The sequence below is a fragment of the Schistocerca nitens genome, chromosome 4, assembly GCF_023898315.1.
Source record: "Schistocerca nitens isolate TAMUIC-IGC-003100 chromosome 4, iqSchNite1.1, whole genome shotgun sequence".
Lineage (NCBI taxonomy): Eukaryota > Metazoa > Arthropoda > Insecta > Orthoptera > Acrididae > Schistocerca > Schistocerca nitens.
Genome location: NC_064617.1, coordinates 402,207,441 through 402,234,227, shown reverse-complemented (window position 1 = coordinate 402,234,227; position 26,787 = coordinate 402,207,441). Strand labels below are relative to the sequence as shown.

Genomic DNA, 26,787 nt, shown 5'->3' with positions numbered 1-26,787 from the left:
GTTTGTGAGTGTGAAAATCTCCGATACAGATATATGACACAAGTGACACCCAGTCACCTGACCACATTCAAAGTCCATGAGTTCCGCAGAGCACTCCATTCTGCTCTCTCATGATGTCTATTGACTACTGAGGTCGCTGATGTGAAGTACCTCGCAGTAGGTGGCAGCACAATGCACCTAATATGAAAAATGTGTGATTTTGTGGGTGTCCGGATACTTTCTATCACATGGTGTATCTAATATGTCATGAAGGCATTCCATTTTGTAGATAGCATAAAGGCTTAAAAATATAAATCTAAGGGTCAATTTACAAGTGAGACTATATGAGTCAAATCGTACTTTGGTGTGAGGAAACATTAAGTACTGTCCTGAAAGTTTGGTGCTTTGTTCACCTTTTGTATTGACATAAATGACTTATGCAGGACATTGGTAATGATTAAACTGTGGTCTTCACTCATTACAACTGCATGCTCATGAAGAGCCAAACTCACAGATACCAGACACAGCCATGGGAATAATGAATCATTCTTACAAGTGATTTGCAGCAGACAGCTTAGCCCTTAATCTTACAAAGACTCACATTATGCAGTTTGAAACATGTGGATGCACACTGGATAATGCTTCATGTGTGAAGTTCTTTGGCATCTAGAGGGATCATAAACTGTGGTGGCACCAGTATCTGGATAAGTTAACCAACAGTCTCAGTGCTGTCTGTCTCACAATTAGAAATTTTCTGTCATTTTTTTGACCTGCAGACATAATTGTTGACTCTTTTTTTGCATATATTCAATTATGATTATCTGATGGTGTAATCTTACAGAGACAGTGCAGTTAAAGTAGAAAAGTATCTATTTCACAGAAGTGTGCTGTAAGCATATTGTATAAAGTTGATAGGAGAAAAACTTGCAAAAGTCTCTTCAGGTACTTTACATCTTACATCTATGTCCCGATACATTCACTCATTAACTATATTTTAGGGTAAAATGGCTAGTTCACATCCAAAAATCTTGAGATAAAAATAAATTCCCAATAGGCTGAGGGCTATAAATTCTGCTTAACTATAATTTTGATAATAAACATATTTTGGCTCCTCTAATTACAAAAAACTGCTAGTGTTCCATTAAAAAAAATCCTTTGAAGTATGGGACAAAAACTGTTGGTGAGCAGTGTAAGAGCATACTCACTGACTTTCTCTGAATATCAATATCACTGATCAGAAATGAATACCGGTATGGACAGATTAATGTTAGTATTATTTTATTGTTGGTATAGCGAATAGAAGTTGTCTGCAGTGCGTGGCTGTTTCTTTCTGTTAGTGTATAGCTTGACTTGTTTCACTTTCCTGAAGAAAGGTGCAGATCAAAGGGGGGTTGGCCACAGAAGTGGCTGCTTTCTTTTTGCCCCAGGTGTTTCCTAACCTGGTGCAGCCTCAGCTATTATAACACAAGGCTTTTCTGTATTTGTATGTGTCAAGACCAACACCAAGAACATGATCCATTCACACATTAATCTTTTTAATATTCACCCCTCTACTGAGCAAATTATTAATTCCTCTCAAAATGATGGCAGCCAAAATTAGTTTACACACACACACACACACACACACACACACACACACACACAAATAAAAAAAATAGTGTGACATTTGGATTTTTCATTGTTTGAAATATTCTAAGGGTTCTTTCCTTTATGTAATTACTTTAATGCTTCAGTTTGTGGTCGAATTTTTAGGTATTGCAAAACAAAATTGATATACAATTTATGGATGTTTCCAGCCTTCAGTGGCCATCTACACACTCATCACAGCATGTGGCATTGTTGACAAAGTACTTAATATGATATTTCATAAGTTTTCTTTCTGTAGATGCTTACAATACTGAGGTGACATGCATGTTTGTTTATTCTATGATTTTTTTTAAATATTTTGGTGTTCTTCACATACTGGTATTTTTCCTTCAGATTCCAGTGATGCAAAAAAGTGCTATACGTTACCAATTTCATTATTTTTCTGAAGATTTCTTTATTTCTGCATCAGTACTGACAAAAATGTATGAAGTAGCAAAAATGATATGAATTATATGTTACTTCAGCATTTCAGTGGTGATCTGAGAATCAATACAGCTTCTTCAAAGTAATGAAAAGATAGTTTTAGTACAATGGAAAGAGTGCAGTCAGTTCCTAATGGCATGTCCGTGTTCCAGAATTCACCCAGAACACAAGGTGGAGTGCTTCCCCAAAAAGGAAAAAATACATGTGTAGCTAGCATGTTCTTCTGCTGCACATAGACACAACCAATTGATATGTTGGGTAAACATCGGTGACATCTACTGTGTCAGTGTACTTGGTTTAGGACAGGGAAGTGGATTTTAAAAGTCACTCCTGATGTAACTGTAGTCTAAAAAAAAAAAAAAAAAAAAAAAAAAAAAAAAAAAAAAAAAAAAAAAAAAAAACTGTGCTGGAAGGGATATACCAACCACATCAGCAACTTCTCTGATTGTGGGTTGGCAGTTGTTCAAAATCATTTTTCACTTTTTCTATGATATCATCATCTAATGATGTTCTGGGATGTCCAGTGCTCTCTTCTTAAATGATTTCATGGCCTCCTTCCAAATGCTTACATCACCCATGAAACCTTGTTCATAGGAGGTTCACCAAAGGCAATATTAAACATTTCTAAAACTTTGCTGCACTTTATTCTGTTCTAATACCAAAATTTAATACAAATTCTCTGGTCGATGTTTATACAAAATAAGTAATTGCTGATATTACTAGGACACATTTAAATTTTCTGACAGCTCTCAACAGATTAAATATCCAACAAGATTAACTCTGCACATATATTTTTCATTCATGTTCAAAACAACAATGAAAAAATTGGGCAAATCAGTTTAATACGGCATGCAAAATAGCAAAATTCCTGCTACTTTTTTAACAGACTTTATCATTATCAAATTTCAGGGTAGCTTCAGTAAAACAGAGCAGTGTGGAAGGTAAAAGTCTTCAAAATGGCAATGGATTACAGAATGTACAACCCATGTGTAGTACTTTATGTATGTTATGGCATTTAATCAATTGACTACTGTTATATTAAAAAAGATAACTTTATCATTATTGAAACTGTTCACATCAATGGCAGTTTAAGAATTAGTAATGACAGGCTATATTTGTGAGGAGGGGAGGAGTGGATTGAAGACAGCGACAAACAGAGTGACCTGTTACCCACTCCAGAGCCGAACCCTGGATCCACCCATGCCTGAAGACCCTCCTTCATGACACCATTTACAGTAGAAAATGTGTGAATTAATGAATTATAAAAGTCAGTTATTTAATCTGTCTGAGGAAGCATACTTTCTATATCCTGTTACTTTTACTACATGGATATTTGTTTACTTTCTAATGTATTCATTGTTTCTATATTAATTTATACCAAAAGAATTTCTGTACTCTCTGAAACCATTGAAAACTTATTTCAATAATTCATAGGAACCTATTGTAGTATTTCCTGTCTTTTGTTTTTAACATTTTAACAAAACATTTTGCTCATTAATAGAGAAAATATGTTAACACTAAAATACAAAGACACCTTGCACAATATTTGTAATAAAATTCTTAAATTCATGAAACTTTTAGTGCCACAATACAATTTACACAATCAAATACAGCAAATTTACATTGACTTCATTAAAACTGTCATACAAGTTGTGAGATCTTTAGTATGTTTGACTTCCACATGGAGAACCAGGGTTTTGGTTTCAGTAGTGTGACGGGACTTTACTTGTAAGGAGTATCTGAAAAGATATCTGAGATAACAACAGAGGCACTTGTTTCATAAAGAGGTATTTCATAAATCACTTTCCTTTTTTTGTTTTCAGGAATTGAGCTGACCGATGTGAGACATCGTTCAACTGTCAACTTCTTGTCATTTTTCAGTTACTGTATAGGAACCATTACTATGGCACTATTAGCCTGGGTGCTTAGGAACTGGGTCTACTTTATCCTGGCAGCAACTCTCCCCTTATTTGTTCCAATATTCCTTATGAGGTAGGTTCTAATCTATGATAAGAATGAAAGTAATGTACAGTTCAAGGTATTTGTATGGTTTTGAGGCCGATGACTGAAAAACAGGAGTAGGAGTAGGTAGTACTTTATTCATCCAGCAATGATGTACATTGTATGGATTTCATCAAATAACATAGTATAATGAAAATAAGATAATTGTGTACAGTTTCCTACATAATGCAATGGTTCATTGTACCCATGACAATATTTTTGGCCAATACAGCTTTTATTACTGTAATAATATAAAATTATGAGAAGGATCTTTTACATGAAATACATTACAAGTAAGTAATTGACTTAACACTTTTGTTTGGGGCCTTTTACATGAAATATGTTATGAGTAAATAATTGCTTTAATGCTTTTGTTCAGAAAAATTAATATTGAGGCTGTGGCAAGCATTTGATTTATGGTACTATTAACATACAGTAAATGAATGTAGTTACTTGCTACAAGGTTACTGCAGATATTCATTTATACTATAATAGCAGTTGGTCATTAAGAATTTAAATATTGCTTCCTTGAATGTAGACAATGTTTTTATTTCTGTTAGCTGAGTTGGAAGTTTGTTGTACAAAGTAGTACCCTGAATGTTGGTTTGTTTTTGTGTTAAAGCCTTGTTTACTCTTTTTATGTGGATTCCATTGCACCTTCTTGAATTGTAGGACTGAAGATCTGAGTTGGTTTTATAATTATCAATGTGCATTTTTATATTAACAACACTTTTTTTATATACAGCCATAGTAAGGTAGAATATTTAGGTGTTGAAATAACTGTTTGGAAGGTGTTAGCCTTGTACTGTTTGAAATTATTGTAATAGCTCGTTTTTGTAAGATGAAGATGGTTTTCATGTTTGCCTTATTATGACTACAGAAGGTTAGGCAGTAGGTGATAGCAGAATGGATGTAAGCAAAGAAGACAGTTCTGCTACACACTCTACTAAACATAGTACTAATTATGCATAATGCAAAGCGAGCAGAGCTTAAATTGTTAGTGAGGTAGAGAATGTGGGCTTTCCATTTTAATGCAACTCCTCGTATACCTATAGCTTCTAGTTTGTCTAGGAAGATATCATGATCAACAGTATCAAATGCCTTTGATAAGTCAAAGTTTATTCCTACTGTACTGTTATTTCTGTCAAGTCCTATTACAGTGTTTTTCAATGAATTGGGTAATTGCTGTTTCTGTATTCATGCCTTTGTGAAAACCATCTTGCTTTACAGACAAGAGATTGAATTTTTTGAGGTAATTTGTAAATATATTTTTCATGTCAGTCTCTATAATTTTTGAAAATACAGATAACGAAGCTATTGGTCTATAGTTTCCCACTTCATATATATTACCCTTTTTGTATAATGGTTTTATTTTTGAAATTTTTAATCTTTGTGGGAATGCCACTTCTGTTAATGATATGCTTATGATACGTGAGAGTGGTTCTGCTATGACAGTAGCACATTTAATTATGACTGAACCTGGTACCTCTTCAGTGCCAGAGGGCATTTTATTCTTCATTGTTTTTATTATCTTAAGAAATTATAATTTATTGTGGGACATAGCAATATTGAGTTACCACTTTGCTCTCTTTGAACTGTGCTACTACTCTTACTAGCAAAATTTTTACTCAGATTGACTGGAGTGTTTATGAAATAGTCATTTATGTAATTTTCTAGAGTTCTGGTACCATTTCTGAGTAACACACCATGATCATCTTTTAATACAATGTCATCTTGCTTTTTAACACTTTTGTTTGTTTCCTTTTTCACTGTATTCGATATTGATTTTGACATGTTTGCTGTCTCTATGATTACTTTGTCATTGTGCATTGTCTTGGCTGTTTTAATTACTTTCTTATAAATTTTCTTATATGTCTTAACATATTCTACAAAGTGTTCGTCTTGGTTGTCTTTTCTCAGTTGATTGAGAAGTTTTAGCTTTTTACTGGATACTCTTATAGCAGGTATTATCTACTGGCAGCTGTTTCTTGACATGACATAAATTCTTGTCAGTTGCATTGGAAAACACAACTGAAATATGGACATGAAAGTAATATAAAATGCATTGAATGATTCATCAGCTGATGATTTTCAGTATACATCTTTCCAGGTTTCTTTTGCTAACAACTGAATAAAAAGATTACACTTTTCTGAGTAGAAGTGCCTTTTATATTCCCACTTGTATTTAACAACCTCAGGTACAGAAGAATTTATGCATGTTACTAGTGTGTTGTGGTCTGAAAGACCTAAGTTTATATTTTATGCCTCGGTAACATCATTTTTGATATTTGTAAACATATTATCTAATAGGGATGAAGATGACTGTTATCCTAGTGGGGTCCATGAAGTGTGGTTTCATGTGAAAGCTGTTTAGGATACTCAAAATATGTCTTTTTTTCTTCATTTTCAATTAACAGGTTGATCTTAAAAACCCCACATAAGAAGTTCACTTCATTGTTATACAAAATGTTTAGCACTGCTTCAAAATTTTAAAAAAATGTTTTTGTCACCTAGTGGTGACCTGTACATTGACATGACATTTAGATTTTTACACTTCTCCTCAGATTTTAGGTCTGTGGCACATGATTCAAAATGTTTCTAAATATTTAGATGGTATGTTTCTGATCTAACCTTATACTGCAGCCCATCCCTAGTGTATATACATACCCACTATTTTTACAAACACTGTGGAAATAATGAGATGCTCATTCAAAATTGCTTATATTTATAAGAACCAAGAGATAGAGGGGCTGGCCAGAACTTACCTCAGCTCAGTACAGCCGATAGATAACACAAAACAGAACAGAAAATTTACATTCCTAGCTTTCGGAACTTTGTTCCTTCATCAGGAAGGAGAGAGGGGAAAAAAGGGAAGAAGGGAAAGTGGATTAAGTTACTCTCAACCCAGGTTATGAAGAAACAGGGAAAGGTAAACAGGGAGGGTAGCAAGGATGGAGGCTTGGTTGTCAGAGGGAAGCGAAAGATATTCTACTGTTAAGTACTGTGCCAGCTTCAAACCAAAGAGGATGCATACAGAAGTAAAGAGGTATATAGTATAAAGATAAACACAACTATGTAGGATGAAAAGATGCGTGAATGGCTAAAGAGGAGAGGGAAAAAGAAGACTGAAGAGTAAATGGAAGTGAGGTTGGTTAACGTAGGTTCAGTCCAGGGGGATGGCAGGATGAAAGGATGTGTTGGAGTGCAAGTTCCCATCTCCGCAGTTCCGAGGGACTGGTGTTGGGTGGGAGAAGCCAAATAGCATGTACGTTGTAGCAGGTTCCTAGGTCCCTAGAATTATGATGGACGGCATGCTCCGCTACTGGGTATTGGACATCTCCTAGTCAAACAGTTCGTCTGTGCCCGTTCATGTGCTCAGCCAGTTTAGTTGTCATCATCCCGATGTAAAAGGCTGTGCAGTGCAGGCATGTCAGCTGATAAATGACGTCTTGTTTCACATGTGGCTCTGCCTTGAATTGTGTATGTTTTACCAGTAGCGGGGCTGGAGTAGGTGGTTGTGGGGGGGATGCATGAGGCAGGTTTTTCAGCGGGGTCAGTTACAGGGTTAGGATATGTTTACCACGAATAACTAGGCTGTAGGGAAGGGAGCGTTTGATGTGGAATGGATGGCAGCTATCAAAGTGAAGGTACTGTTGTTTGTTTGTGGGTTTGATGTGGACAGAGGTGTGGATGTGAGCTTCAAGAAGATGAAGGTCAACATCCAGGAAGGTGGCTTGGGTTTTGAAGAAGGACCAGGTGAAATTCAAACTAGAAAAGTAGTTGAGGTTATGGAGGAAATTAAGCAGTGCTGCTTCACCATGAGTCCAGACCACAAAGATGTCATCTATAAACCTATACCAGGCCAGGGGAAGCAGCTGTTGATCTTCAGGAAAGCCTCCTCCATGCAGCCCATGAAGAGGTTGGCATAGGATGGAGCCATCCTGGTTCCCATGGCCGTTCCCCTGATTTGTTTGTGGTCTGGCCTTCAAAAGTGAAGTAATTATGGGTGAGGATGAAGTCGGTAAGTGTGATAAGGAACGAGGTTTTTGGAAGATCTTTGGGTGGGCATTGGGAGAGGTAGTGTTCAAGGGCAGAGAGACCATGGGTATGTGGGATGTTTGTGCAAAGGGATGTAGCATCTATGGTGACAAGAAAGGTTTCAGGTGGGAGGGGAGTGGGAATGGATTTGAGCCGTTCTAGGAAGTGGTTTGTGTCTTTGATGTAGGATGGGAGTCTGCAGGTGATAGGTTGGAGGTGTTGGTCTACCAGAGCTGAGATACGTTCTGTTGGGGCCTTGAAGCCTGCCACAATTGGACGGCCAGGATGGTTCTCTTTGTGGATTTTGGGTAATAGGTAGAAGGTAGGGATACATGGCTCAGGTGGAGTGAGTAGGTCTATGGAAGCTGTTGTGAGGCCTTGTGAGGGACCTTGTATTTTGAGGATTTTCTGCAGCTCAGTCTGGATGGAGGAAATGGGATCCTGGGTAACAGCTTTGTAGGTTGAGGTGTCGGAGAATTGATGCAGTCCTTCTGCCACATACTCCACACGGTCAAGTACCACAGTTGTGGAGCCTTTATCCGCCGGGGGGATGACAATAGAGCGGTCTGTTTTCAGCTCTTTAATGGCATGGGATTCAGCTGGGGTGATGTTGGGGGTTGTCGGGATGTTCTTAAAGGAGGACTGTGAGGCATCACTGGATGTGAGGAATTCCTGAAATGTCCCCTTGGACTGAATCTACATTAACCAACCTCACTCCCATTTACTCTTCAGTCTTCTTCTTTTTCCCTCTCCTCTTTAGCCATTCACGCATCTTTTCATCCTACATAGTTGTGTGTATCTTTATACTATATACCTCTTTACTTCTGTATGCATCCTCTTTGGTTTGAAGCTGGCACAGTACTTAACAGTAGAATATCTTCCGCTTCCCTCTGACAACCATGCCTCCACCCTTGCTACCCTTCCTTTTTACCTTTCCCTGTTGCTTCATAACCTGGGTTGTGAGTAACTGAATCCACTTTCCCTTCTTCCCTTTTTTCCCCACTCTCCTCCCTAATGAAGGAACAAAGTTCCGAAAGCTAGGAATGTAAATTTTCTGTTCTGTTTTGTGTTATCTATCGGCTGTACTGAGCTGAGGTAAGTTCTGGCCAGCCCCTCTATCTCTTTGTTAGTATTTGTTTCACGTCTTTATATGAGATTTTCCATTAATCATTTATATTTATAAGACTTAATTCACTGACCCTGTACCACTATTCTAATAGACAAATACAGGCGATATCTACAAAGTTGTTTATGGTGACTTCTAATTCTAACACTTTATTCTTGAGACACGGAATGTTTTGACTCACTATCTTGAAAGTTTTGTAAGTATTTTTTGTTTTGTCAATACATGGTGAACTGCTGCTTTGTTGCTGATTTTTGACACTTAGGTGCAATTTTTCAGGCTGATTTGTCACAATCTCTTCCTTTTCTTTGTTTGGTGCCAGAATAAATCATCACTAAGTGAAGCAGCTGTACCTAGCCTTTGGATCCTCCTCAGGTAGTGTTGATCAGCTGCTACTGTTGTGGGAAGTTCATTGGCTGCTGCTGTTTGTGCTGTTAGTTACATGGTTTCTTGTACAGTGACTGTGTTTACTTTTTTTACTGACACTGTTTGTGCTGGAGGTGGGGCTGATGTTCATTTTTCCTCAGCTACTGATGGTTTTTCTGCTGTTGATGTAGGTTTAGTTGTTATTGCTGTTTCTTCTTCTGGTGGTGGTGGTGGTGGTGGTGCTGTCATTTGTATTGTACTTGCTAAAACTGGCTTTGGTGATTTTACTGATACTGCTGTTTGTGTTGCAGATATTTGTAGGTGCATCTTGATTTATTCCAGTAATTTCTGGGTCACAATTTCCTTCCCTAGACTGTTCAAGTGAAGGCCAAGTGTGTGAAACCTGTACCCAATGCCACTAATATCAGCGACATAAGTTTTTGAATTGCTTGCATATATCAGAAAGGAGGTCATTGGCAGCTCTGATCTCCTTGTTTACACAAGACCAATGTGGCAAATCGTAGTGGTGGGGAATGGTCACAAAGAGATAACTCCATAATTTCTTTATAATGGATAGCATTCATTATTTCTGAAAGGGGTTGCTCCTGGCATGACAAAGCTCATTGTTAAGATAATAAATATTTGCATGCTGACCAGGATAGAAAGAAATCTATGTGGAGGAGTTGATAGTCAGGTCTATTTTTTAAAAAAAGGAGGAACAATAGGGCGAGAGTAAAGCAGAAAAGGTGAAGGCGACAAGTGAAGAAATCTAAAAATAAAATCTCAAAGATCTTAACAGTGCCATCAAAGAGACTAAGAGTATGGAATATTAAAAGGAAGTAGTTACAAGAATGGCTCTGGAAAAAAGCAGGCAATAAAATAAGAAAGTATTGCAAAACAATGCCAGGTGAATGCAGAAACCAGTTTATTTATTTAGCCATCTGTGGACATTTTAAAATGTATGGATGTTGTCAGTTGTGTACATTCATATATTTATACAGTTTGTTGTTACATGCAGTTAAACATTGTGACATATAAGTCATTTAAATCATTTTTGCTCCTTACCAAAATATTGTGAAACAAAATCTATTTACAATCATTTTGTACTAAGGAGTTCACTTATAGTGTAAAAGCAGTGTTCCTGCAAAAACAATTTAAGATTTTTCCTAAAGCGGTACATGTTATCTGCTTCTTTTATTTTCTGTGTCAGTTTATTATACAGTTTTACACCTTCATACAAGAAGATATTTTGAGTCTTATGTTTATTCTTCCTGTCTAGGTGAAGACAGAGACTTGTTCTTCTATTATAGTTATGAAAACTGCTATTTGTGCTATAATTTTCTATATTTTTTTATGTACACTATGGTTTGGAACATAAATTTACAAGGAACAGTTAGAATTTCTAACATTTTGAAAAGTTCTCTGCAGTGGGCCCAATTACTGCTTTTTGTTATAATTCTTATTGCTCTTTTTAACATTTTAAATACTATTTGTAAATTCTGAGCACTGTTTTCCCAGAAAATAATACCATAACTGATTACTGAATGAACATAAGTAAAGTATACAGTTCTCAAACATTCACTACTGCATGTGGATACAAGGACTCTAAGTGCATAACATGTTGTGGATATCTTTTTCGAGAGCTTCATAGCATGTTCATTCCACTTCATTTGGCTGTCAATGGCAACCCTAAGAATTTTGTTGTAGGTACATCATCTATGGAGATGTTATCTAGTTTTAAATTTAAGGGACTCTGTTTTCTGTCCATTCTAAAGCATATTGTATTAGTTTTCTTTATGTTGAGAGTTACTTTGTTCTCCTGAGACCATTTGTGAACATCCCTCAGCACTTCAGTGTATATGTCAGTGACATAGTGATCATCACTGAAGTTCAAATTACTCTTACACTCTTTGGGGTGACCTTAAGTATCTAAATGGTCAATACTGTTAAACAAGCAGACAGGTACCTAATGTTTCATTAGTAATCGTACTCACCATGATGATATTAGGTGTGTTAATTCAGACTATTTTGTCTATCAGTATTAGCTTAGCAGTGATAACGTATTGTTGTAATGTTGAAGGAGTCAGTTCTCAAGTTATTGGACACTTTAACAATGGCAATATGGTACTTGATGGGCATTTACATGCACAAGGCATACTGAAATCTAAAGTATTGAGTTGAAAGCTAGTAGCACTGTGGTGAAAGCCAGCCAGTAATGTTGTCACACGTAAAATTGCATAGACCACTACAGCTACATGAAAAAGAAGTAAGAGTCTTAACACTTCTACGAAACTTAAAAAGGGAAACTCCCCATCGCACCTCCCTCAGATTTAGTTATGAGTTAGCACAGTGGATAGGCATTGAAAAACTGAACACAGATCAATCTAGAAAACAGGAAGAAGTTGTGTGGAACTATGAAAAAGTAAGTAAAATATACAAACTGAGTAGTCCATGTGCAAGATAGGCAATGTCAAGGAGAATGTGAGCTCAGTAGTGCCGTGGTCCGGTGGTTAGCATGAGCAGCTACCGAACGAGAGGTCCTTGGTTCAAGTCTTCCCTTGAGGGAAAAGTTTATTTTCTTTATTTTCGCAAAGTTATGATCTGTCCGTTCGTTCATTGACGTCTCTGATCACTGTAATAAGTTTAGTGTCTGTGTTTTGCGACCGCACCGCAAAACCGTGTGATTAGTAGACGAAAGGACGTGCCTCTCCAATGGGAACCGAAAACATTTGATCGCAAGGTCATAGGTCAACCGATTCCTCCACAGGAAATAGAGTCTGATATATTCTATACGACACTGGTGACGGCATGTGCTTTACATGACAGGAATATGTTGTCGACCCACCTAACTTGTACACTTGGCGAATGGATAAAAAGATTCTTCTACCTTGCCCGATTTAGGTTTTCTTGTGGATGTGATCACTCCCAAAAAAGTGATGAAAACATGAGAGATTGTCACATAAACTGAAAATAAAAAAATTAAACTTTTCACTCGAGGGAAGACTTGAACCAAGGATCTCTCGTTCGGCAGCTGCTCATGCTAACCACGGGACCACGACACTACTGAGCTTACATTGATGTTGCCTATCTTGCACATGGACTACTCAGTTTGTATATTTTGCTTATTTTTTCATAGTTCCACACAACTTCTTCCTGTTTTCTCGATTGATCTGTGTTCAGTTTTTCAAAGCCTATCCACTGTGCCATTTTATAACTAAATCTGAGGGGGGTGTGATGGGGAGGTTCCCTTGTAAGCACATTCTAGATGTCCATATGTATCAGTATAATAATTCTTTCCCAACAGCTTGTTCATTAATTATTCGTTGAGCACTAAAGTATATTTATCAGCTGGTGTGCTTAAATTTCTGAAAACAGTTCACCACAACCAAATGGTTAGTATTACTGATTTTGACAAACTACAAAGTAAAAATTTTGCACATATCATTTGTCATAAGCTGGCGGGGGCCACAACATACTTATGTGTATCCTTCAGTTGAATAGGAAGTGATGTGGGATTTTTCAGGTCTACAGACTCTTTGACTTCCAAGTGGCTTTGTGCAAGGGAATAAGTCAGACAGGCTCTAGCCGAGGTGTATAAGGTCTCTGTAGTAGGAGACAATGCAGAAAGACTCAGGTATCTGGCTAGGGAGATAGAAATGAAGAAATGAGCTTCTGGGTTGGTACCTTGGTCTGATTTTATAGCTTCTTCCCAAGTTTACATGAACATGTTGAAGAACAGACACTGGATCATAATTTTCAATGAGCATAGAGTGTAGGTGAGGCTTAATAGATGATTAAATTAATAGAACAAGTAGCCTGCTTGGCGTATCACTTTCACTTGAATCGTGAAAGGAAACAGTTTCTTATTGCTCTAATCAAACCATCTGGTTCCGTTAAGTCATACTGTAAGTAACAATAGGTACAAGTAAGCCATGATAGACTAACTGTTCACAGTCCAGAGGTATGTACAGGCAAGAATGAAAGTCATTCTTAGGGTACAAGCTTAACTGAACGGATTCTTTCATGCAGATAATTTTCTGCTGTTGGCTGACAGACACCTGAGGCTTGTCTGCCAGCAGGAACTCTCAAACTGTTGAACTCTGCCCTGTTTGTCAACTTGTGCCCTCTTTTATGTTGTGTTGGGGGGTGTTTGCTTATAGGTGGTACATAACTGTGTCACATTTTCCCCCACAATTTGTAATCATCCAGTTTGAAATCGGCAGTTTCTTAAGCTTGCAACCTCATATTGGTCTGGCGATAGTGTTAAGCACTGTACATCCCCATCTAGGTTTCTGGGCTCAAGGACTAAACTTGTTAAAATTCTTACAAAGATGAATTTTTTTCTTTTTCTCTTTTATCTTTTTTTCTCAATCCCTTCATGGTTTGGTCATTAAATCTACATCTACTTCTAGTTCAGTTCCTGTCATTCTGTAGTTATCATAGGTAGTAGGTTACAGCTATTTTAATGTTTGTAGACATTTATTTTGTATAAATATTTTAGTTTTGTTTTGAATAAATTCCATTTTGTGTTCTTATGAAGCCTGATAATTTGCTGAACTTCTACTGCATAAGTTACTAGATTAGCGCTCCTACAGGAAAGGAATGTAGGAGGAGAGCTATTGACAGAACTGGAGCTAAGAGGGTGGGTAATGGGTAATGCTTGGATAAATTAGTTGATAGTGCTTACCTGTGAAAGGGAGAGGTCTCAGGGTAAAGTCCCTGTCTGGTATGCAACTTTAATCAGCTGGAAAGTTTCAGATCAGTGCACACTCCACTGCTGAGTGAAAATTGTTTCTGGAGGCAATTAACAAGCTTACAGCAAGCATGTAAATGTGTACATCCTGAAATCAGTACAAAAATTACTGGGCTGTTTTAGCAAAGCATCATCAAAAACAAAAACATATTGTATTAATGCACTGAAGGTATTGCATATTATTCATATTCTGTGATAAAATCAGTAGGTACATCAATCGGTCCTTCAAAAAGATTCATCAGTGCAGTGGGAGGAGAAAGCCATGAACAAATCACTTAGACTCCCCTTCAAAGTGTGTGTTGTTAACACAATCAAGTTCTTTTGATTGCAGCCAAGTTATGGAATGTGTGTTAATGTATAATAGATACCATATTTGATCAACATGAGTAAATCTGGTCTTATGAAGAGCAGTTAAAAGAATATTACCACTTGCAGATAACACTTGAACAAGGGTGACCACCTGTGATGTGATTCATTTTGTGGGCACATGCAAGCTGATGGGGCTATGGGGGCTTCTCAAGTAGTGGTTAAGCTAGTGAGAAGAAGTGGACAAGATGTGGTGGACCACATGATTTTACATTATACTAAAGATTCAAAGAAGAGGAAATACGGGAGTTGATGTGGCAAGACCCCGTGACTTACTCTCTGTTCAGAGCAAGATAGAGGTAATCTGGCAATTGTCTCCGCATAAGTACTGGAGTACTTCACATGTATCAATGATGGGAAGAGGTGAGGAAGGTTGAAAAGTGTTAGCAGTTAACATGAATAAAGCAATGTAGTGACAGGAGGAGACAACAGGGACAATGACAACATAGTTGATGGTAGACAATGGGAGGTTAAGTTGCAACATTAATGACCACAACTGAGTTGAGATGCACAGCTGTGTGCCAAGCTCCTGGGGATGATTATATTTATAGCATGGTAAAATAAAGTGTCAATGCCAACAGCTTTCACCAGTGTTCTCAGAAATGCCGCTATTTGTAAGATGAATACCAGAGCAATTCACAATAACCGTCTGAAATAAATTATTGCTTGGGTGATACTTGCCCCTCCCCCTCACCATTTTATGAAATGAACAGTTTCAAACAAATAATCCCTAAATAATTTGGAAGTAGTACATGCAAGCAGCACACAAACTGACCAGCTTCCCCCTAAAAAATTAAGAGACAATAAGCACTCCGTTGTTGTTGTTGTTGCTGTTGCTGTTGTTGTTGTGGTCTTCAGTCCCGAGACTGGTTTGATGCAGCTCTCCATACTACTCTACCCTGTGCAAGCTCCTTCATCTCCCAGTACCTACTGCAACTTACATCCTTCTGAATCTGCTTAGTGTATTCATCTCTTGGTTTCCCTCTACGATTTTTACCCTGCACGCTGCCCTCCAATACTAAATTGGTGATCCCTTGATGCCTCAGAACATGTCCTACCAACCGATCCCTTCTTCTAGTCAAGTTGTGCCACAAACTTCTCTTCTCCCCAATCCTATTCAATACCTCCTCATTAGTTACGTGATCTACCCACCTTATCTTCAGCATTCTTCTGTAGCATCACATTTTGAAAGCTTCTATTCTCTTCTTGTCCAAACTATATATCATCCATGTTTCACTTCCATACATAGCTACACTCTATACAAATACTTTCAGAAACGACCTCCTGACACTTAAATCTATACTCGATGTTAACAAATTTCTCTTCTTCAGAAACGCTTTCCTTGATATTGCCAGTCTACATTTTATATCCTCTCTACTTCGACCGTCTTCAGTTATTTTGCTCCCCAAATAGCAAAACTCCTTTACTACTTTAAGTGTCTCATTTCCCAATCGAATTCCCTTAGCATCACCTGACTTAATTCGATTACATTCCATTATCCTCGTTTTGCTTTTGTTGATGTTCATCTTATATCCTCCTTTCAAGACACTATCCATTCCGTTCAACTGCTCTTCCAAGTCCTTTGCTGTCTCTGACAGAATTACAATGTCATCAGCGAACCTCAAAGTTTTTATTTCTTCTCCATGGATTTTAATACCTACTCCATAAGGATGTAAATATCAAAAGCCATAAGAAATTCACATGGTGACTTCAACCAAAATTTTTAGTCAGATGGTTGGGGAAAAAACTTATCTATGAGCCTTCCTAAAACTGCTTAATGTGCTTATGATAGTATAACTGCCCAGAAGATAAATGATACTTAATTTGCTTTGTTAGATAGTTGCCATTAACAGACGTAACAGCTTCCACCTAGCAACAGTATTGTGTTCAGATGTATGTTGGCACTCTCTCTTCCTGATTTTATTGAATGGTTTTGCAATGGAAAAATTAGCCCGTATTATACAGTTTTCTGTATTTAGTCAGAGACAGTATTATTTCATTACATCAGAAAAAGTATTATTAGTGTGGTACATGTATTATACACTCCTGGAAATGGAAAAAAGAACACATTGACACCGGTGTGTCAGACCCACCATACTTGCTCCGGACACTGCGAGAGGGCTGTACAAGCAATGATCACACGCACGGCACAGCGGACACACCAGGAACCACGGTGTTGGCCGTCGAATGGCGCTAGCTGCGCAGCATTTGTGCACCGCCGCCGTCAGTGTCAGCCAGTTTGCCGTGGCATACGGAGCTCCATCGCAGTCTTTAACACTGGTAGCATGCCGCGACAGCGTGGACGTGAACCGTATGTGCAGTTGACGGACTTTGAGCGAGGGCGTATAGTGGGCATGCGGGAGGCCGGGTGGACGTACCGCCGAATTGCTCAACACGTGGGGCGTGAGGTCTCCACAGTACATCGGTGTTGTCGCCAGTGGTCGGCGGAAAGTGCACGTGCCCGTCGACCTGGGACCGGACCGCAGCGACGCACGGATGCACGCCAAGACCGTAGGATCCTACGCAGTGCCGTAGGGGACTGCTCCGCCACTTCCCAGCAAATTAGGGACACTGTTGCTCCTGGGGTATCGGCGAGGACCATTCGCAACCGTCTCCATGAAGCTGGGCTACGGTCCCGCACACCGTTAGGCCGTCTTCCGCTCACGCCCCAACATCGTGCAGCCCGCCTCCAGTGGTGTCGCGACAGGCGTGAATGGAGGGACGAATGGAGATGTGTCGTCTTCAGCGATGAGAGTCGCTTCTGCCTTGGTGCCAATGATGGTCGTATGCGTGTTTGGCGCCGTGCAGGTGAGCGCCACAATCAGGACTGCATACGACCGAGGCACACAGGGCCAACACCCGGCATCATGGTGCGGGGAGTGATCTCCTACACTGGCCGTACACCACTGGTGATCGTCGAGGGGACACTGAATAGTGCACGGTACATCCAAACCGTCATCAAACCCATCGTTCTACCATTCCTAGACCGGCAAGGGAACTTGCTGTTCTAACAGGACAATGCACGTCCGCATGTATCCCGTGCCACCCAACGTGCTCTAGAAGGTGTAAGTCAACTACCCTGGCCAGCAAGATCTCCGGATCTGTCCCCCATTGAGCATGTTTGGGACTGGATGAAGCGTCGTCTCACGCGGTCTGCACGTCCAGCACGAACGCTGGTCCAACTGAGGCGCCAGGTGGAAATGGCATGGCAAGCCGTTCCACAGGACTACATCCAGCATCTCTACAATCGTCTCCATGGGAGAATAGCAGCCTGCATTGCTGCGAAAGGTGGATATACACTGTACTAGTGCCGACATTGTGCATGCTCTGTTGCCTGTGTCTACGTGCCTGTGGTTCTGTCAGTGTGATCATGTGATGTATCTGACCCCAGGAATGTGTCAATAAACTTTCCCCTTCCTGGGACAATGAATTCACGGTGTTCTTATTTCAATTTCCAGGAGTGTATAATACACAATAATAAATGCCATGTTATTTACAGATCTGTGAAATGGGTCACCTGCACTCCAGTAACTGGTATTTTGTGGCATTCACTTTTAGGTTCTGGTTATAAAATATGCGCTGCTTTCTCCCCCTGGCCTGAGCAGTCATTACTGTGGTGCAGAACTGAGGAATTACTCAACAAAATATGGTCATCAAACCTATAATTCTATGGGAAATCCAGCATGAACTAAAAAAAAATACGGAGAGAGTAGATCATCACTCACTACATGGAGGAGGCATTAAGCCACTCGAGAACAGAACACTCATGGCACTGGTGCCTGCAGTTGTATCCAACAAGAGCAGCAATTTGCTATGGTGTTTGGTGAGGTGAGGAGGGGGTGTAGGGAGTGTAGAAGAAGAGATGGCAGGGTTGGGGTGGTGGAAGATGACGTGCTGCCCATGGAAGCATGCAGGGACATGGTGAGGGCAGGATATGGCTGCTAGATGCAATGACAGGAGAATATGCCAGGGGATGGGAGGGGGCAGTTGTAGAATGGGAAAGAGAAAGGTTAAGGGGAGAGGAGAGAAGTGGAGAAGGGGAAAAGACTATTGAGTGTGTTGGTGTGACAGAAGGGGTGTGGGTGGTGTTCAACAGGGAGCACGGAAGGTGATAAGTAGATGGAGGAAAGGGACTAGTGAAGGCTGAGGCAAGGGAAGTTCTGGGAATGAAGACAGTGTTATAGGAGAGTTCAAATCTGTGCATTTCAGAAAAGCTGATATTGCTGGGAAGAATTCAGAAGGGGCATGGGTTGTGAAACAGACATAAACTGAAGCACATTGTTCGGTAGCATGTTCAGCAGCTAGATGATCAAGCTACCTCTTCACTGCAGTTCGGCAGTGGCCATTTGTGCAGTCAGTCAGTTGTTAGTTGTCATTCCCATGTAGAAAGTGGCACAGTATTTGCATGCTTAGTTTGTAAATAATATCACTGCTTTCACAGGTAGCCCTGCCTTTGATAGTGTAAGAGATGCCTGTGACAGGAGTGGTATAGATGATAGTGGGAGGATGTATGGGACAACTCTTGCATTCAGGCCTGTTTCAGGGATATGTGTCATAAAACAGAGGTTTGGGATCAGGGATGCCATACAAATGGCCCAGAATATTATTCTATGGGCTATTGAGTACCACTATAAGAGAGGTGGGGAGGATGGGGGGAGGTTATTCCTCTCTTTAGGGCATGAAACTCTGGTGGAGAATGTGATTGTTGCTCCTGTCCTGGGTGGTACTGAGTCATGAGAGGAGTGTTGCTTTGTGGCTAGACAGTTGAGTTGGGGAAGGATGTAGGTGAGTGGAGGGACAAGGCATGTGAGATCTGTTTCTGGACAAGACTGGGAGGGTAATTTCAGTCTGTGAAAGACCAGTTGGACCTTTGACATAATTGGCAAGAGATTGCTTGTCACTACAACTGAGATAAACAAGAGTGGCTAGCCTCTGTGGGAGGGTCTTGTTGGCATGAAACTGGTGGCAGCTGTTGAACTGGATGTGTTGTTAATGATGGGTAGATTTGATGTGGACAGAGATACTGATGTAGTTATCTCTGAGGTGGATGCCAACATTAAGATAGGTAGGTCGTTGGTTTGTCAGATGTCCACCTACAAACCCCACCACAGTGACACAACTCCAGAAATCTAGCAGGATCTCCAGTCTCCCCTCAAAACCTGAGGTCCATCCCAGAACCTCTCCAAGCCCCCCCCCTCCCCCCTTTCTCCATCCCCCACGTCTCTCTCTCTCTCTCTCTCTCTCTCTCTCTCTCTCTCTCTCTCTCTCTCTCTCTCTCTCTGTCTCTCTGTCCCTCCCTCTCTCCCTCCCAGAGCCCTACTACTCTACTTCCTGCACTTCCACTTCCTATGTGCTTCTTAAAGTTGCTGCACAATTTGAGGATGTGCTGAAGGGACATGCACTCTTCATGATAAACCCCAGTCAGTTGTCAATGAATCTCCATGGGTGGTAACTTCCTTGTGTGGAGAAACCGGATCACTGATCAAACCTCACACTTGGCTGGGAGCGGCGATCAACACTTCTATCTTTGATGGTCACCGAGCCAACACTGAGTGACATAGCAAATCACAGACAGGTGGGCTCGAGAGTGGGGGAACCACTGCGCATGGCACTGTTGTCAGATTTAGCCTAGTACCTTCCCTCGAGGCTGTAGCTCATTGGGAACCTTACTTTTGGTACAACCCTCCTATAAAAATCTAGTATATATAGTTTTGGAACATGCCTTGCATTTAGAAATGATTGATACATAATCTTATAATACAAATATTTTTTTTATCTTTGGATTATTTTATTTTAGTTTCTGCTGTTTGTGCAGTGCACTGATGGGATGACCAGTGATCTTCATTGTTTATGTACTTCAGGTTTATTTTCACACACTTCCCATGTTACCAATACTTATATTTCATGCACAAGATGCCCCTCATTACTATTTTATGGGCAGCTTTTGCACACATTCCAATCACTTGTTAATTAAAATCATTGCATGTGCACACAAATCACTTCTATGTAGTGACTTCTTGAATTCTTTATTTATTTCCTAAAAAACAGTTAGTATTCCACTAAGTATGTAATCAAATGTAAATTACCTACAAAAATAGGTATTAAAAGTTTTTGTAGTTTTTTTGGCCTGTTCTTTATTTATTTTCAAATATATTTTCCAAATTCATTTTCCCAAATTAATTTTCCCAGTCTCATTGTTTGCTATGTTGTATATTTCTTACCTTAATGTTCCTTTTTTTTTTTTTTTTTTTTTTTTTTTTTTTTTTTTTTTCCCCCAAGGAAATGAAATATATAAATTTTGTTGTTCTGATGATTTTGCTTCAAATTTTACAATTGTGCCAATATTTCCAAAGATATATGCACAGATAAGCAGCTAATTTGAGAAAAACAAGTTGCTATGTAACAATCAGTTCGGTTTTTGCAAGGGCAGAAAAACAACAGCAGCCATTTTGGAAATGGTGTACTGAACTTGAACAGCTCACGAAGACAAAAGCATGGTATCACTGCTATTTTGTGATCCAATTAAAGCATTAGGTTGCATTCCTGTTGACATACTACCAAGGAAGGTGGAGTTTTATAGTGTATATGGTAGCACATTAAATGTAATGTATTCTTATTCAAGCAACAGAAAACAATTTGTCTCAGAAATATAAATTCCTCTTTGATGGAAACCAGCAGAGATGTCCCCCAAGGATCTATTCTTAGACCCTTCTTCATTAGAGCAATCAATGATTTACCTAATAATATAGCTCACTCTGTCATACGTTATGCTGATGATACGACTCTACTCACCATGTGTTGAAGGATTTCAGACCTGAATAGGATAGCAAAAGAAACTGTTGATATGGCCTTCAACTAATTTGAATCTAATACTCCTGTGTAATCCTAATACAGGGTGCACATGACCTGGGACAACCGGGAGATCTGGGAAAAACCCAGAAATTTTTTTCATCCAGGAGAAAACTGGGAAAAACCTGGGAATTTTTTTAGAATTCCAGGAATTTTTCATTGTTTTAGTTTTCAGTTACATTTTTGTAATTTTGACTGGTAAGAATCGATACTCTACCAAAGGATATTGCTGTTTCCCCTTACTGCAGAATAAAACTTCAACAATAAAAGATAAACGAGAGAAAAAAACGAAAATAGCTTAAATTGCAAAGGAAATGCGTGACGATGACACACAGTGCCCATGCAAGCTGCTGCCAACAGCACAATGAGTCAAAGGCTTTAGGAAGACTATGCAATGCTGCATAACAACAAATTGCCTCCGATGAGCATGAAGTCACAACTGTTTACATTAGATTCGTTTTAGCAGTTACGAGCGGGCGCATGCACATTTGAGTCGTGTTTGAGTAGTAGATTCTCCTGCTTCTGGCTACAGGAAAGTGGCTGTTGGCTGTGCAAGCAGTCACAGCAAGCAACTAGATGCTACCAGGAAAACGGGGCACCATATTGATATTCCTGTGGGGGGGGGGGGGACTTGTTTCACAAAGCGCCTAGCATCCAGCGCATTTTGGTCCATCGATTATTCTTATGATTTTGAAATGCATCCCTGTAGGTTTTTGAACATTTTTGAACACATTTTAAGTTGATTTCTGAATGAATCATAAGTTGATTTTTGAATGTGTGCATAGTGTGCATGATGTCTCTGTGAGGAGAATCCTCGTCACATATAGAAATAAACTTTCCGCAGACAAAAGGGGCAGGGCTATAGGAGCTGAGTGGAGTAAAGACGAACGGATGAATGCCAATCGCTGTCTATGTGGTTGATTGGGTTTGCAAATGTTCAGCTTTGTTATAATTACTAGCGAAATCCATAGATTCATAGTACCAGAGTGGAAATAAACGACTAACAGGAATAACAGGTGAGAAAGATTACATATTATCTTCTTGGTGTATCCAAGAAAATGAAATTTTGACAGAAAATTTTTTGCCATATCGTTACACTAGTCCCTGGCTAACAGCCACTTGAGTTCTATCCTGGAAGTAATGTGGAAAGCGTGTTGTACGAATATGTAACAATGTCTAATTGGAGAACAATCGTGGAATAACTAAACCTGTGATTCTGGCAGGGTTTGTGACATTAATCGGCGAACAAATTTTGACAATGGCAGTAATAGCTACAGAATTCTTGATGACAAGATTGTTTTTAAGAAAGAGGAAGGAGAAGAAACGGGGACATCACACAAATTATGGAAGTATAAGACGATTCCAAATTTGTATGAAAATTTTGTAATACAACTATTCAATGTCGTGCTTGAGAAATTGGTGTGTATTAATGAAACGTGAAACTATTTCCTAACATAAAGTTTTTTGCTTGCAGTAGGCCTTATAGGCATTTGATATTGGTACTTTGTGAATTATATTCTGTTGTGTTATAAAAATGACGATTTGTGCCAAAACAGTCTCGTTTACTTGGTGTGTGTTACAAAATTGCTGCAATATTAGAAAGACCTATTTTGTTTTATCTAGCAGACAGTGGCAAAATAGACATAATCAGATCGAGAAATCACACCAGTCTTGGGTATTATTTGTATTAACAGCTTTTTCGGTATTAGATAACAACATTTTGATTTTTCATGTAGCAAAACATTTGCCAAACTTTGATGAGGTAATAGATTCCTTAGCAGAAAGGAAAGCACACCATGTAAAGCAGTAGCAAGATTAGAGAGAAAAAAATGCTCGGAGCTAAGGACTGAAGAAATGTGAACTTTCTTGCTTGTCTCTTGTCTTTATTGGTTTTATGTATCCTATATTTAATTTTATGTCACAAAAACAGCTAGTTATTAGCTAATAGACAATAAAGAGTGCAAATTTTCTGAAGAGTTCTTGTTCTCCCGATTACAAATAATCCCATTTGCTATTAATTGCATGTTTTTTTTAAAAAAAAGAGGTTCATGCTGGGAGAGCAGGAGAGGCACCACAGGACATTTCAGTTTCCATTGACCTGTGTAGGTTTGATGGCATCCATTACAAAATATACACGTTTCAATTCCACAGAGTGAAATACAGTGACATGCTATGGAAGAATGCTGTATGAAGAGGCATGGCACTGCACTTTGGCACACTTAAGACCAAATAACATGCCCTTGAACACATGTGTTTTATGTTTCAGACTTTTCAGAAAGATGTGCGCTACAATATGAACATATTTTTGAAAATTCGATTTTTTTAGCATTGTCCCGGTTAGCAAATATCATAGATCTGGGGCTGATGTGCAGAGTGGGTAGTCTCCACGTGACCCGAGTTTACGTTTAGTGATCTTGCTGGTTCCCCTTTTTTTACTCAAGTCAAATGAAAACAAAACGGATATCTGTGGCCGGGAGCTATAAAGTGAATTAAAACACAAAAAATGTTCAAATGTGTGTGAAATCTTATGGGACTTAACTGCTAAGGTCATCAGTCCCTAAGCTAACAGCTGGCCATGGTGGTCTAGCGGTTCTAGGCACTCAGTCCGGAACCGCGTGACTGCTACGGTCACAGGTTCGAATCCTGCCTCGGGCATGGATGTGTGTGATGTCCTTATGTTAGTTAGGTTTAAGTAGTTCTAAGTTCTAGGGGACTGATGACCGCAGATGTTACGTCCCATAGTGCTCAGAGCCATTTGAACCTAAGCTAACACACTACTTAACCTAAATTATCCTAATGACAAACACAGACACCCCTGCCCGAGGGAGGACTCGAACCTTCACCGGGACCAGCCGCACAGTCCATGAGTGCAGTGCCTTAGAAATTAAAATACATTCACATAATTACGGAAGGCTAAAATATGTTATTAGTTTGAGATTTTATTTTATTTCCACCTTTCTGACAGTCAAGCATTAATCGTCTTGCAGTACAATGAAGTTATTTTTGTCTGTTTGCTAAGGAAATTTGACTTTTATTAACCCTTTCCACAGATGCAGTATTTGAAACAAAATGTTTAATTCCACGGTACTGGCTAGTTTCAACTGCTTAAGGCATTTCAAGTGTATGTTTTCATCTTCTAGCCTGTATGGCCTTATGCCACAATAAAGAACCAAACATGATATAATACAGTGCTGGTGCTCCAAGAAAATTTACATCCTCAAAACCACACTGAAAAGCTTAATATCAGGTCGAGGTCTACTTCATTGAGAATCTGGACATACGAATGTGCAGCTAAAAAAAAAATGGTTCAAATGGCTCTGAGCACTATGGGACTTAACATCTAAGGTCATCAGTCCGCTAGAACTTAGAACTACTTAAACCTAACTAACCTAAGGACATGACACACGTCCATGCCTGTGGCGGGATTCGAACCTGCGACCGTAGTAGTCGCACGGTTCCGGACTGAAGCGCCTAGAACCACTCTGCCACTGCAGCCGGCGTGCACCTTATGCATGCACTTTAAATGTGCACATTTTAGTATGGTTCACGAAATTCCGAAGCTCTTGCAGTATTCTCTAATGTCTTGTTTCTTTTATGACATAATGTATGATCTTTTAATGTTTTACACATACGTACATACGGGCTTCCTACATCGTGGTAGCTGCGCAAGTGCGGTGTCGCCTGTTATCTGTGCTCTCTGGCAACTGCTGAAATGAACCTATTTCTAACAGGTCGCGGGAATATATTGCGAATGGTGGTTCGAAAAGCGTTACTTTCAAAGTAAATATTCTTTTATGTAACTTGAACTATGTGCGATAATGTACCATGAATTTCTTAAATCAAAGATAATTTGACTCTCATTTAAAAATCAACTCTTTGATGACAAACCATTTAGAAGAATTTCGAACCCTGAAGATCAGACATTTCTGTCATTAAAAATTTTACTGGCACATTTGTGTTGATATATCTTAAAGTGTAACATGTGCAAAAAAGATCAACATTATATGCGAAAACTTAGCTTCTCTTGCAGCTTATTGACCTTCGAGACCAATTTTATGTGTGAAAGTTTTTCTTTTCTATGTATATTAATTAAACTATTAACTTTCCCCATTTATGTGTTGGTGCTACTCAACAGTTCTGTTGCTGTTAGTTGACTACATCACATGTCCTGTGCTCTGAATTTCTGCTGTCATTGGCTGGTGAGATCATGTGACATGAGCTATGACTGGCATACAAAAGCACATCACAATCTCGATTTCAATGATTCGGAAAGTAACATGTGGTGTTTGGTGGAATTCCAATGTGTACTTTCGTAATACGAAAATATTCATCATACATGTTGCTGCTCATCAAAGATATTTCCAAGACGTGTCTTTTTCCCTAAGTTTCATTTTGTAAAGTGCCGGGAAATTCTACACCCGTGTATAAAACAGTAACCATTCAAAGGATTGATAAATTTTGCAGTTCCAAGGGAAAATATACTGTCACTTAACACAGAAAAAGTGTGTTTTCACCCGGGAGAAAGTGTATTTTTAACTGGGAAATCCGGGAAAAATCCAGGAATTTTTTTTCCTTGTCCGCGTATACACCCTGTAATAAAACCCAATAACTCATAATGGGAATGTCAAATAAAGTATAAAATAAGTCACTACAACTTTTATGTGTTTACGTTGACTCCAAATTCCACTGGAACATATCAGTCATCTGCATGAAAATATATCTCAGGGTGTCATACCTGATTTTCAAACTTAGGGATTTAGTGAGTTTATATTACCTTAGGGTGACATACTCATTACTTTTCCTGTCATGTACTCGTATGTCATAGGATCTGATTGTATGTGGATGATCCCCTCACATCAAGAATATTTTAAAAATAAAATAGAGGTCCTGTGCATAATGTGTGAAACAGGTCACATGGAGCACTGTCATCCTCTTTTTGTGCTAGGACCAGAATACTCAACAAAAGTGCGTGCTTGTGTGCACGCAAAGTGGTACAGCTGCATATCAGATAACCCATTTGTCATATTAAAGACTTCTTTGAGGTGCCTCTGGAGAATATTAGCATTTAACAAAGTTTCCTATAGTTTATTATATTATTGTGTGTTGTGTTTACATTTTGCGTGGTTATATTTCTGCAGTTCATACAATTAAGTCCTGTACGCTCTACCTAATTACTATTGCACAGGGTTTGTACTATACTGTGTTATACTATAACTTACAGGCACTAGCTCTTAGAAATTTT

The 26,787-nt window shown here is 39.1% G+C and overlaps 1 protein-coding gene across 1 annotated transcript in view; it reads left to right on the top strand.

Moving 5' to 3' along the window:
* The window catches only part of LOC126251761 (solute carrier family 22 member 7-like), a 166,632-nt gene that overhangs the window by 103,407 nt on the left and 36,438 nt on the right, over positions 1-26,787 (top strand). The window contains exon 5 of the mRNA XM_049952376.1: positions 3,873-4,041. Coding sequence (XP_049808333.1) covers positions 3,873-4,041 — 169 coding nt within the window. The remainder of the gene's footprint in view (positions 1-3,872; positions 4,042-26,787) is intronic.